Here is a 13,812-nt window from a genome sequence, read left to right as displayed (position 1 = left end):
AATATTGTACAGTAGCATTAGAACTATAGCAAATAAAATCACTTTTAAAAGAAAAACATCACTTTTACTTTGGTGGGGTTGTGATGAAAACTTAAAATATTAGGAATACCAATGCAGTAATTTTTGCAACAGTTTGCCTTTAGGCAAACTAAAATTCTGTAAACTTTAATTTTATTTTACTTTAGGGAAATTAATTTTTTTCTTAATGACAAAGTCTTCTAAAAGAAGTTTCAATGCTTTTTTTCCCCACTAAAGCCCAAAAACCTAGATTTTAAAAATAAGAGTATTTCCTAGATAAACTATTATTTGTTGCCGTTTCTTTCACAAATAGTAGAAAATTACAGTTTATCGATTGATGTGTTTGAAACATGCGTGCTAGAGCTATGTATTAGATGTATGAATCTAACAACCCATTTTAGTAATACTTTCCAAAATAGTATAACTTCTTTTTCCCTCAATTTTAACTATAGACCCACAAGATGAAAATAAAATTGGAATTGATGGGATTCAGCAGTTTTGTGATGATTTAAGCCTAGATCCTGCCAGTATCAGCGTTTTGGTTATAGCGTGGAAATTCAGGGCAGCGACTCAATGTGAATTTAGCAAAAAGGAATTTGTAGATGGCATGACAGAACTTGGGTAAGTAAATTGGTCTCCGTTTAAGTTTTTTCAAAAAGGACAATACTTTCAACATTAATTATTTTTCAGCCACCTGTAAATATTAATTTCATATCAATTTATGTTCTTTCTGTATCTTATAAATTTCTTATGCATCTGCACAATATTAATCCTTTGGTTTCCCTTTAAATTACAGTTAAAGTTTTATTTAATAATTTTTTCAGATTAATCCCTTTTGTAATTTATTTTCTACTTTAAAATTTTTATTCCAGTTTTGAATTGACAGTAAACATCAGAGTTTTCGTTTGTTTTCAGCCATTCAATTTATTTCATAATATTGTGTACTAAATGTGTAATTTAGTGTGTTGCTGTATTAAACATTAATAAAATGTCATTTTGATTTTTGCTTGTAATACTTCTCTGTTCTACTTACAGGGTTGAGGTACAAGCTTCATTAGTAACTTAAGATGTTTCTCATTTGTCAGATAAGTCAGAGAAGTAAATGAAAGCACATAACATCAGTGTTTTTTAATCATTAAGTTTACTGAATTATTTCATGAGGTCACGTAAAAGCCAATTTATTTGACTTGCTGATATTCTGATATTTCAGTGTTGCAACTTAAACTAGCTTATTTTTAGCTGCTGAAGGAGCTTGAAAGCCTAAGGTAAACATGTTCTTAGGCATGTGCTTATAGCATTCCACAGGAACAAAATAGAGCATTTATTGTCCCCACTAACCTGATGAATCTGTTGTATCTGTCAGCCTTGTCTGTTTAGATGATAATAAAGACTTTCTTTATTTCTAGTGATATCGGGTATAAAACCAACCAAACAAAAGAGATATTACAATGATATAATAGCACATTTCTTCATGTTCTTTACACCCAGGAAAGCCTAGATGAATTATCAGTAGTTTTAGAATGGAAAACTACCTGTTCAAGCCGCATTCCATTGGCATTGTACTACTGTGTTTCCCCAAAAATAAGACCTAGCCGGACCATCAGCTCTAATCTGTCTTTGGGAGCAAAAATTAACATAAACCTGGTCTTATTTTGATATAAGACCGGGTCTTTATAATATAACATGATATGATATATGATATGATATGATATGATATGATATAATATAATGTAATATAATACCGGGTTTTAGTTTAATAAAATATAAGACCCGGTCTTATATTTTTGCTCCAAAAGATGCATTAGAGCTGATGGCCTGACTAGGTCTTATTTTCGGGGAAACACGGTATGTATTATCCCATCTGTTAAATTTCCCCAAAATAAGAGATTTTGCAAATAGGTGCTTCTTATAGAAACACTGGTATTTCTTAGACATTGTCTGGAAATATGTTGTACAAGTAAATTTTTAAAATCCCTATCTATTATTCTGTTAAGTGCCATAACTTAAACATACTTTAAAGATTTTGAGTGTGAATCTTCCCATAACATGTTAGATAATTTCATGCCCTCTTATATGGAGCATGTAGAATGAATTTAAGGTTACAAGTTGATGATGGTTAATGGTGCAGCTCTCCACATCTCACTGGGTGGGTAAAGGTGAAAGCATTTTATAAATATTAAAGTGCTGTGTACTAAACAAAAGTATTATTAATGTGTTAGTAAAGTATATTGTAGGGATAACCTCAGTGTTTTTAGGGATATAAAGGACTATTGGCTTCTAGTCTAAATAGCACTAACCTTTAAAATATACTTTGACTTTTGTGTCCGCTCTCTTATTATTTTTTCACACTTTTTCCTGGCTATTAACTGTTGACTGTGGTTGGAGTACCTGCCTTTAACATCTTTTCATTGCAGATTTGAGGATTCTTTAGTAGACTGAGTAAACTTTATGAAATACCTTGACATCTTGTAAAACCAAAAAAGTGACTGTATGTATGGCTCTGTTTCTGAATTCTCTATTGTATTCTATGGATCCATTTATCTGTCCTTAACCCACACCAAATAGTCTTGATTATTGTAGACTCAATCTTTGAGTTTAGCCAGACTGCAGAACACAAAGTCAGCAAACAAAAATCGATCATATTTCAAAACACTGAATACAATAATGCAACAAAACAAAGTGAATTTTAAAAATATATGTTATTTTCAGTAGCATCAAAATATAAAACACCTAGGATAAGTCAAATTAAAGATGTATGACACCTTCATAGAGAAAACAACTCACTGAAAAACAGGAAACCTGAATAAATGGAGAAATATACCTCATTCATAGGTGCGAACACTCAAGTGTTTTATCCCTAAAAATATCTGTACATTTAATGTGCTCTCAATGTAAACTCCAAAAGTAGCAGATTTATGTATGTGTAATTTGAAAAGTGGATTTTAAATTTACATGAATATGCACAGTCAAGAATAACCAACAATTCTTAAAGAAAAAAGAATGAGGTGGGAAGATTTGCTCTACCAGATAATTAGGACTTTTCAAGATGTACTAAATAAGACTACATGGTATTGAGTACCGGGATAGGTAAATAAACGAGTAGAACAGAATGCGGGGCCCAGAAATGAATCCATGTATACAGGTACATTTGATTTATGGCAAAGGTAGCACTTTAGAGAAGTGGAGAACAGACATCTTTTCAGTAAATGGTCGTGGGAGATTCTGCTAATCATATGGAAAATAATTCATCTTGATCCCTACCTCACACCATAAAAATCAGTTCCAAGTGGATTGTAAGTCTCCTTGTGAAAGGCTGAAGGCAGAGAAGCCTCTAGAAAATAATGTAGGAGAATATCTTTATGGTCACGCAGTAGGAAAAGTTTTAAAACATCAACAACAATTAAACATATAAAAGAAGATTGATAGAGTGTACTATATTAAGAATAAGTGATCGTCAAGAAACACCATCAAGGAAGTACAAACGCAGTCCACATTCTGAAGTGCTTTAAAAATACTTCACTGACAAAGGGTTGTATCCCTAATATATAAAAAGTTCCTATAAAACAATAAAAAAAGATAACCGAATTGAAAATGGGCAAGAAACTTGAACACGCACTTCACAAAAGAGGATTTCCAAATGACCAGTGAAAATACATGAACGCGCTCAATCTCATCATTGGGGGAGTACAAATTAAAACCACAATGAAATAGAACCTCACAATTCACTCTCTAGAATGGCTAAAATAAGACACTGTCACAAATACTAGCGAAAACATGAGGCAATAGGAACTCTAGTATACTCCTGGTTGGAGTGTGAAGTGGGACAATCACATTGGTAAACTGTTTGACGTTACTTACGAAATTGAAAGCGCTCAGACTCTGTGACCCAGCTGTTCCACTCTTGGGTATGCCTAACATAACGCATTCATGTGTGTGCCAGGATACATGTACAGAAACATTTTTAACAACATTCTTCATAGCCAGAAACAGCCAAAATATTTATCATCAGTAAATACATAAATTATAAAGTGTAAATATAACGGAATGCTATGTGGCCATGAAAATGAACCAACCAGAGCCACATATGTCAGCATGAATAAACCTCACAGACATAATGTTGGCACAGAAAGCCAGACACAAAATAATACACACCATGAGTTCCTACTTATAAAGTTTAGACACAGGGATAACTAACTTACACTGTCAAGGAGTGCCTGTTGGGTGATGGAGGCATAAGGAAGTGACCACATGGAGGAAAGCGGTTGTGATGGGGAGAGGCGGGTGGCCACACCCAAGGCGCTGCTGCCTGCCCATTCTCGATGTGGGTGGGCTGCACTCCGGAGAACCCACGGTAGCCCCTGAAGCTGTGCATTTGTGCCTCTGAGTGTGTTCATGGACTTGCTGGCCGGTGGGTGGTTCTGGCCACTCCAGGACTTTCTCCATTGTCTTTCCTCAGCCCTGCTGTACTTAGTGTGTGCTTAAGTGAAGTGCTGCTTTTGTTCTCTTCCTTGTTGTGCAATCAAAATAGAAATGACAAAAATCTATGTTTCACTAGTCTAGAGTCTGCTTTAAAGATTTTTTAATATTCTTAAAGGTTCTTGACTTTGGAGGACAACCAATTTTAAAGTAATAGAGTTGTGTTTTATGATACTTGGACATTTTAAATCTAACATGATGGAATGAAGAACCCCCTGGATACAGTAGCTTAATGCTACAAGTGTTTTCCCTCCTGTAGGAGTGTACAGAGTAGCAGAGGTGGGGCTGGCAGTGGCTCATTTCTACGAGGTCACTGAGGAAATGGGGTCTTGCCACTGTCATCTCAGGGCATTGACTTCTGTGTGGTCAAAGCTGCAGAGTTAAACCATATCCATATTCCAATTTACACAGAGGAGGGCAAGCAATTTTTTTTTAATGACAGCATTAATTAGAGATAATTCACATGCCATGCAATTTACCCATTTAAAGTGTACAAATTAGTGACTTTAGTGTATTCACAGAGCTGTAGCCATCACCACGGTCAGTTTTAGAGCATTTCAGGTCCTTTTAGCTAGAGAAAGGGGCCCACAAGAATTCCACCCCTAGACCTGACCTCAGGCTGCACCAAATTCCAGTGAGGCTGGGAACTGCCCAGGACTGGGGAGACACGTCTGCCACCCATAACCAAGCACTGTCTCTGTCTCTTGCCACAGGTGTGACAGCACAGAAAAGCTGAAAACTCTCCTGCCAAGATTGGAGCAGGAGCTTAAGGACACAGTGAAATTTAAGGATTTTTATCAGTTTACTTTTACTTTTGCTAAGAACCCTGGGCAAAAAGGTTTAGGTGAGTATAAAATCCAAACTTGTAAGATGCCACATCTCAATGAGACTGTAAGTGGACAAGATCAACAGGATGTCAGTCTTGCCTGCTATAGTGTTATCATCCCTCTTTGTGTTTTTCTTCCCACTGATTTGCTCCACATGCAGGTAGACCAATTGGTACTATTATATACTTGAACACCTCAACCAATATCACTCTCAAATTTACATTTTAAAATTTAAAATGTAAACTAACTTGCAAATGCTCTATGCTCCCTCATATTGAGATCTAATTTACTGCGAAGTCAGCAATTCATGTTGACAGTACCAGTGCTTGTACCAGCTAGTAGTGTGATCCCGCCGATGGTGTGGCTAGGATTGGCCAGGTGACGTTAATCCTGCTCAGGTCTGGAGATTTCAAGTTAACTTACTTAAAACCAATTCTCATGTGCATTGGATTACATTTTAGTACAGCCATACCTCGTTTTATTGCGCTTTCGCAGATAGTGCGTTTTCATCAACATTGAGGCAAGACCCTCCCTCCACCAGCAAAAAGGTTATGACTTGCTGAAGGCTCAGGTGATGGGTAGCATTTTTTAGCAATAAGGTATTTTTCAATTAAGGGATATAGGTTGTTTTTTATACATAATACTGTTGCACACTTAGTAGACTGCAGTATAGTGTCAACATAAATTTTATAGGCACTGGAAAACTGAAAAATTTGTATGATTCACTTTATTGTGATCTTTGCTTTATTTTGGTCGTCTGGAACCAAACCTGCAGTATCTCCGAGGTCTGCTTGTACTTCTTTCAGAGTTGTATGATTTTGTCATGTAAGTTGTATATCACTATATGTGATACATTTGGAAAATTTTTAACTTAAATTTTCAGTTTGAATTTCTGGCTTATTTGAGGGCTTTATTCTACTTATTTTCATTTATGTTGCCCCTAAGTAATATATAATTTATTTTTGTCATTTCTTTGTAGAAATAAATCTGTATTGACCTACATTTTGTTGTCTAATGTAACAGTTATATTTTAGCTCACTAAATTTCTTACAAGTTTGGAGGGGGGAATTACATGGTCTTTAAATAGGGATTAAACAGGTACATTAGAAAGTATATTTTGATGAAAAGTTCTTATAAATAAAAGCAATATTATAAAATGACCAGAATTAGGTAGGAAACCTAAAAGGGACTTGAAAATTCACAGATAGAAAAATCCACTGCAAGCATTTGGTTTCAGGTCCTGGTTTCACTTGTGCATGTTTGCAGGTGTGTGTGGGCAGTAGCCTTTCTTATCCCTTCCATCTTTCTGACATTCTTCCTTTCCTTCTGTCAGCAGATGACATAGAGGTACAGACTGAGGCAGCAGGCACTTCTGTGTCACATCAGGGAGACGGGCAGCCGGCTCCTCATGTCAGATCAGGGAGATGGGCAGCAGGCACTTATGTCTCAGATCAGAAAGCCGGGCAGCTAGCTCCTCCGTCTCGGAGCAGGAAGATGGGCAGCTGCCTTTTCTTAAGCACCACTTCCTAGTTCTTATGGCAGGAGTTTTCTTCTTTTTCTTTGTTTTTCTCCAGTGTTATGGGTTATTCGTTTTTCCTGTTGGTACATTGCACTGTGATGAGTCTCGGTCAGATTCCCTCTCTCTCTAGGCTGGCCCACCATGTGAATGGGTTTCTCACCTTGCATGCCACCTCATAGACCATGCCCCTGCCACACCAGGAGCAGGGCCCCACTCAGGAATGTACTTGAATGGATCTGCTTAAAACTTCAGAAGATGGAAGTGGGAGAACTGCTTGGAAAATATGGATGGATTTTTTCCTATTCAAAGAAGTGGGTGAGCAAATAGAGGCTGTCAGTTTTATAAAGGTCCAGCAGCGAGGAGTTTCTGACATCAAAGGCCTTGCACATTCCCCATCTTGTCATGAGTCAGAGAGCTGAGGTCATGGAAAACATTTGTGGGATCCCATGGGAAGCGATGTTTCTGACACCTTTGTTTGTGAAGAAACTGATCGCTTTCCTATTTGGCTTGATGTCGGCGAAGGATCTGGTTTTGTAACCAAGTGCACAGATTGAAAGGAGAGTCCACGGCAGCACCCTGTCAATGGTTGAGCATGAGCAGTGAGAACAAGAAGCTGAAGCAGGGTTTTGTCTGTTCTCACCCCCTCACAGAGACCAACACATGGTCAGCCGACTGAGATAAAGGGCAGAGGGGCCACTGCAGGCATGAGCCCTGATTTGCCACTGGGTTCTTTGTAGCTCGTTGGGGCATCTCCTGGAGAAGGGCTTGCCAGAAGCTTCCAGAGGGAACCCACGGAGGAGAAACTCTGAGGCATTGGCAGCAGGGCCCTGGTTACATTAGAATTTCAGATGATTCCAGGGTGTTCGTGCAGAGTAAAGAGTTGGACTTGCGATGTTGTGCTCCTAGGAAAATTCTTAAAACTTGGCATATTTTAAAAAAGAAATAACTCCAACAGTGCTACTCAGCAGTGAGGGATAAAATTGGAGTGAAATATAGCACGTCACCCCAGCAGTGCTGCTCAGCCCTGGACACGCTGGTCTCCCTCTCTGTCTTCTCTGCCACTCAGAGGTCCAAATGCAAGGTTGTTCTTGACAGTCAGTGTGGCTTTTGTTTATAGGTGGCTTCTTTTATCTTTTATTTTGTTACTGAAAAGAAAGGTAGAAACTAGCATTTATTAAGCATATATATGGCAGCCTTTATCTGATTCACACGTGCCCTTCTCCCCATTTTATAAACAGGGATTCTGAGGCATAGAACAATATATCAGAGGAATGAACAGGCTGTGGCAGCAGGTGTGGAGCCCACCCTCATCTGTCCCGTTGTTCACACCTCCCCGGTGGGCTGCCTGACGTGGGCTGAGACCCCAAGGGAGCCTGCAGGTGTAGGACGGCAGCAGCTCAGCGGCCATTCATGCACTGTCGTGGGCCCCTGTAGGGAAAGCTCAGACCATCAGAGTAGGCGCAGGTTTGTCTTGACCCATCTGTCATTTCCTGGTCAGTCTGCTTGCCTTGGCACTGCTTTCCTTCTAGGGCTTTCTTCTCCAAGCTTCTCTGGCCCGTTCTCCCGCCAATGTTCACGTTCTCAGGACACTCCAGGACTCACGTTTAACCAGGATTTCCCATGCTACTTACATCTTGCATTTTATATTGTGTGGTCTCGATTATCCTGTTTTATACTATGTGCATGGTATGAGCAAAAACATTACAATTTTAAAACTCCTAAAATATTCATAGTTCTGTTTCAGCACAAAAGATTTCACCTCAGTTTTTTTTTTCTTGTTTTTTTTCACCTCAGTTTTTAAAAGCAACAAACATTGATAAAGAAAGCATAGTGATTTCCTCATATAGTGTTGCTTCGTCTGGTTATATCAAGGTTGGAAGCATCTAGCAGTGATGTGCTGCATCCTCCACTCCTGTGTGAGGACAGGAAGAGCTTTCTTGCTCTCTCAGAAAACTGCTGCAGTGTGTCCTGACCACCTGGTGGTCACTCCCAGGGTTAAGCCAGGTTACAAAGCTTCAGTGTCAGTCCGGTTAGGAGATGGTGTCACTTTGGTCAAGGGATCTACAACAGTCGGTTGTTAAGAGCATCGTCTTGTCTTGTATGTGGTGCTACTATGAAGGCCACAGCCTATGAACTTTGCTCTCACGGTGACAAGTCAGATCGTCGGGAGACGGGGTGCCTGGTTCAACTGCTGACTTTCCTGCTTTATCCCCACCTAAAAATAACTCACTGTGCACTGCATAGACCCAGACACCTGATGACACTTTTTTTATTCTTAGTTTCAGGTGTACAAAACAACATAATGATTAGACATTTACACCCCTCACAGAGTGAGAACCCCACCAAGTCTACTACTCATCTGACACTGTATGTAGTTATTACAATACCATTGACTATATTCCCTATGTTGTGCTTTACATCTTGTGACTATATATACTTTTTAAAAATTACCGTTGACATTCAATATTATTTTATATTAGTTTCAGGTATACAGTGCGGTGGTTGGACGTTTGTATAATTTGTGAAGTGATCCCCCTGATAAGTCTAGTACCCATCTGATACCATGCATAGTTATTACATTATTGACTGTATTCTCCGTACTATATTTCACAGCCCCGTGACTATTTTGTGACAGTCAATTTGTACTTCCCAAACGCTTCACTTTTTTCACCCAGCCCCCCAAGCCCCCTCCCATCTAGCAACCATCAGTCTATTCTCTGTATTTATGCGTCTATTTCTGTTTTGTTTTTTTTTATTCTAGTCTTTGGATTCTATGTATAAATGAGATTATGTGGTATTTTTCTTTCTCAGTGACTTATTTCACTTAGCATAATATAATTCTGCTAAGTCTATCCATGTTGTTGCAGATGGTAAGATTTCATTCTTTTTATGGCAGAGTAATACTCCGTTGTATAAATGTACCACAGTTTCTTTCTCCAATCACCTATTGATGGGCATTTCTGTTGTTTCCATTTCTTGGCTATTGTGAATAGCGCTGCAGTGAATACAGCACTCAATGATACTTTTAACCTCGGCTTTTTTTTCCATTTGATCTATTGTAGCTCTATGCTTCTACCATAAACATTTGTTCTCTTCAGGAATCTTATAAATACCTGGAGGAAGTATACCTTAACTTTCATTTCCACTGCAACAAGGATTAGGCGGCTGCATTTCAGGTGTGACCATCTGAGAGAGCGGCCATCTCTCAAAGAGGCATAGGGACACATGGGAAGGGTAGGGAGTGCTAAAAACGTGTCCTAGGCTGTGCTGAGGTACCTGTGTTGGTTACCTGCTGTGCAGCTGTCAGGTTGCCAACCCCGGGTTCATTTCCTAGTGTGAGGGGTGTTCTCTATTTTAAGTATGTTAGGAAAACTAAGGAAAAAGTATAAAATGTTATTAGCTGTGTGACAGCCAGTAAAGTGGCAAGTCAGATGGGTCATCGTGCTGTTAGACAGAGCGGTTGAATGACTGTTCACGTGGAAATGAAGAGCCGCGCATGACTGTGTTAGGGTGACACAGGGGCCTGAGGCCAGCTGGCCACTTTCTCTCAAAACCTTTTTATCTCTTCTTTTTTATTTTGTTTCTTTGTTTTCTTTTTGAAATTGTCCTCATTTTTCACTTCTCTTTCTCTTAAGACATTATCTCTTGAGTTTATTTGCTCTTTTAGTGTTTCTTTTAGTTTAGGTATTTCTGAAATGATTTTCTTTCATTTCTTTCCTGAGTTTTATCCCCTCATTTCTGAGTTTTTCTAATTCTGATGTATGTTCTTTCATGTTTTGTGTCATTTCTTAATGTCTTTTAGCTTGTTTTGAAATGGAGTTCACAATTTTTATCTGTCTATTGGCATGTTTCCTGGCACGCATGCATTTTCTAGGGATGATATTCTGTTTGTATTATCATATCTTAGTGTCATAGGGATTTGACCTCTGTTTTTCTTTTGTTTATTTCTATGTGAAATTCCCTTTCCTGGACTTGTAGAAGGACGATGGTTCAGGGTAGTGTTCTAACTTCTGGGGTGTGTGTGTGTATGTAAAGTGTGCATGAACGTGCCTGCTGTGTACGTGTGTGTACACATGAGTATTTGTGAATGTGCCTGCATGTACGTTTGTGCGTGTCGTATACAGTGATGTAAAGTTTGCTAACACTTTCTGGCTCTGTCCCTCTCTCCAACTTTTATTTTTTCTTGTCTCTGCTGTTGTTTCCTGTTCAACTTGTCCACTCTCAACCGCCTCTCTGCAGCGAGGCTTTGTCTAGAAGGTGCCGTGGTAGGTCAGTTCTGAGGTTCGTGGGAGCCGGGTGGCCTCAGCCCTTCCAGCCCTCGTGGCAGGTTCCTGCACCCACGTTCTGTTGGTCACAGCCATGGCCCAATTCAAGTTCAGTCCTCACCTCGTCCTGGCCAGGTTTTGCAGTAAAGGCCTGGTGGCTGCTCTGCGGTTCCTCTGCTGTCACACCCATCAGAGACACCGTGCCCCTCTGACTTCCCCACCTCCGTACACACCATGTGGGTCTTGTGGCTGCTGGTCGTCCATCCTCTCCTGCCCATATTTGCAGTTCATAATGCCTTTTCACCTTCATTGTAAATGTCGCTTTGGGGTTTTGGTTTTGCTATCTAGATGCTTTATCTGTTTTTATATGAAGGTTCAGAGAAATTTAAAACTATGCTACCTCTTCTACCACCTTTCCAGAACCTTTCCAAATGCTTTTGAGTGTTAAGTGCTCATCAATTGCTTGTCTAAAGGACAGAAAGGAGAGGCTGAGGCATGTAAATTGCTTATTCTTACACCATCAAGTCAAGGGTCCTGGGGATTTTTCCCCCCAGACTATTAGTTCATTCTTTTGTTTTGTTTTTTTACCATTTTAACTGTTTTCAAATACACAACCCAGTGGTACTAAGTACATTCACATTGTTGTCCAACCATCACTGCCACCCATCTCTAGAACTTTTTTATCTCTCCAGACTAAAACTTTGTCCCCATTAAACAATGATTTCCCATTCTTCCTCCCGCCAGCCTTGACAACCACCATTCTACTTCCTGTCTCTATGAATTTGAGTACTCTAGGTAACCTGTATCAATAGCATCATACAGTATTTGGCCTTTTGTTACTAGTTATTTAATTTAGCATAATGTCCTCAAGGTTCATCCACGTTGTGGCATGTGTCAGAATTTTCTTTCTTTTTAAGGCTGAATAATATTCTATACATGTAGACAACATTTAGCTCATCCATTAATCTGTCAATGGATATTTAGGTTATTTCCTTTATCTATTGTGAATAACGCTGCTGTGAACATGAGTTCAAATATCTGCTTGAGTCCCAGCTTTTCAGTTCTCTTGCGTATATACCCAGAGGTGGAATGCTGGATCATACCGTAATTCTATGTTTAATTTTTTTAGAAATTACCATACTGTTTTCCACAGCAGCTGTGTCATTTTACATTCGCACCAACAGTGCACAATGTCTCTACATCCTCACCAATACTTGTTGTTTTGTGGTTTTATTTCTTTTTAATAATAGCCATCGTAGTAGGTATGCCCCAAACTATACTGTTATCAGCTGACTTTTTACTTTTGGAACTAAAACTCTTGCTTCTTGCCTTCTTTCTTCTACTCTCTTCCTTTTTAAGAGGCTGAAGCAAAATATTCATTAAAAATTAAAGCCTTTTTTAGTTTGGACCTTGATTGCCCAGTTACAATCATCAATGTTCTCAAGGAAACATTACCGGTCTTTTCTAGAACCTAACAAACAAATAGACAACAGAATAACAGTACTAAAGAAGATTTGGGTTGGGCTCATTCAGCATTCTTGGGATGTCTGTGAGAAGACTTGGTCATTTGGCGAGGATAAGTGCCATGTTCCCAACAGGTGGTTCTTTCTGCCATGAATATTATTTCTTCTTATGCTGCCTTTTTTTTTTTTTTTAAACTTCTCTCCATTTCCTGATTTTTTTTTCTCCTAAATAATATTCTCCTGAACAAGAAATACTCCTTTCCACGCTTTCTAAAATGTGGCTGATTCAGGTCTGAGTGTAATCATTATCGTACTTCAAAAGGAGGCTGCACAGCTCTCGTGGGCAGGACAGGTGGGAGCTGTGTACCTTTTAAGACCCAGCCCTGTAAATCCTACAACATCAGTGCCATTTGAAGTCAACCACATTCGACAGACATTTTAAATCCATAGTAATGTCTAAGAGGCTCTAAATTAATTACCCGATTTCAAGTTTAAAAATTTAGTTTCTTTCTTCATAAATATTTCAAAGAAAGTCAGTATGAGGGTAAGGAATGTTTTGAAACATTTTTACAATACAGAGCCTAATATGTTTAGCCTCTATTTTAGGTAGATTTTCCTTAGCATCGGGCAGCAAAAAAAGGTGGCATGTATGGTAATTCCTTTATTAAGAAAAAATTATTAAGAAAATTAATTTCTTAAAATTAATTATTAAGAAAATTATTATCTTCTTATTTAGTTTATATCTGTAGACACCGAAATGTTTATCAGAATCACTCATTAGAGAATTAGAACAGTTACTGCTTTTGATTCTTTGCTTCATGAGAGTAATTGAAAGAATATGAAATTATAGTAAAGAAAATAATAGCCTCTTCAGGAAATGATTAGATTATTTGAATATTTCAAATACATTACAGTCTCTATTTTAGAAGGTAATTTGAGGACTTTTGAAAAAAGGAAATAAAGCAAGATGAATAATTTTATGACTGTACACACAAAACACAACGATTGATTTTACAGTTTCCAAAGTATGTTACGTGGTCTATCTTCTGAAGGATTAAATATAAATTAAAGAGATTGATACAAATGTTCCTAGAAAAAAGCATGGACAGCAGTAGAAAAGGGCAACCAACAAAAGAGAGATTTATTCTTCATGTCATTCAAGTTTGTGTGTCTAAGATTATGTGTACTGTATTGTTTTATGCCTGATTATTCTTTAGCCTGTACTTAACTGATGGTCAACCTAA

The 13,812-nt window shown here is 38.4% G+C and overlaps 1 protein-coding gene across 2 annotated transcripts in view; it reads left to right on the top strand.

Annotated features, from left to right (window-relative positions):
* Nucleotides 1–13,812, top strand: part of DCUN1D2 (defective in cullin neddylation 1 domain containing 2) — a 29,528-nt gene that overhangs the window by 8,396 nt on the left and 7,320 nt on the right. For both annotated transcript variants that reach the window (XM_019746573.2, XM_019746574.2), the window contains exons 3-4: nt 471–639; nt 5,208–5,338. In XM_019746573.2, coding sequence (XP_019602132.1) covers nt 471–639; nt 5,208–5,338 — 300 coding nt within the window. The remainder of the gene's footprint in view (nt 1–470; nt 640–5,207; nt 5,339–13,812) is intronic.

This window comes from Rhinolophus sinicus, linkage group LG04 (assembly GCF_036562045.2).
Source record: "Rhinolophus sinicus isolate RSC01 linkage group LG04, ASM3656204v1, whole genome shotgun sequence".
NCBI lineage: Eukaryota > Metazoa > Chordata > Mammalia > Chiroptera > Rhinolophidae > Rhinolophus > Rhinolophus sinicus.
This window is presented reverse-complemented; position numbering and strand designations above follow the sequence as displayed.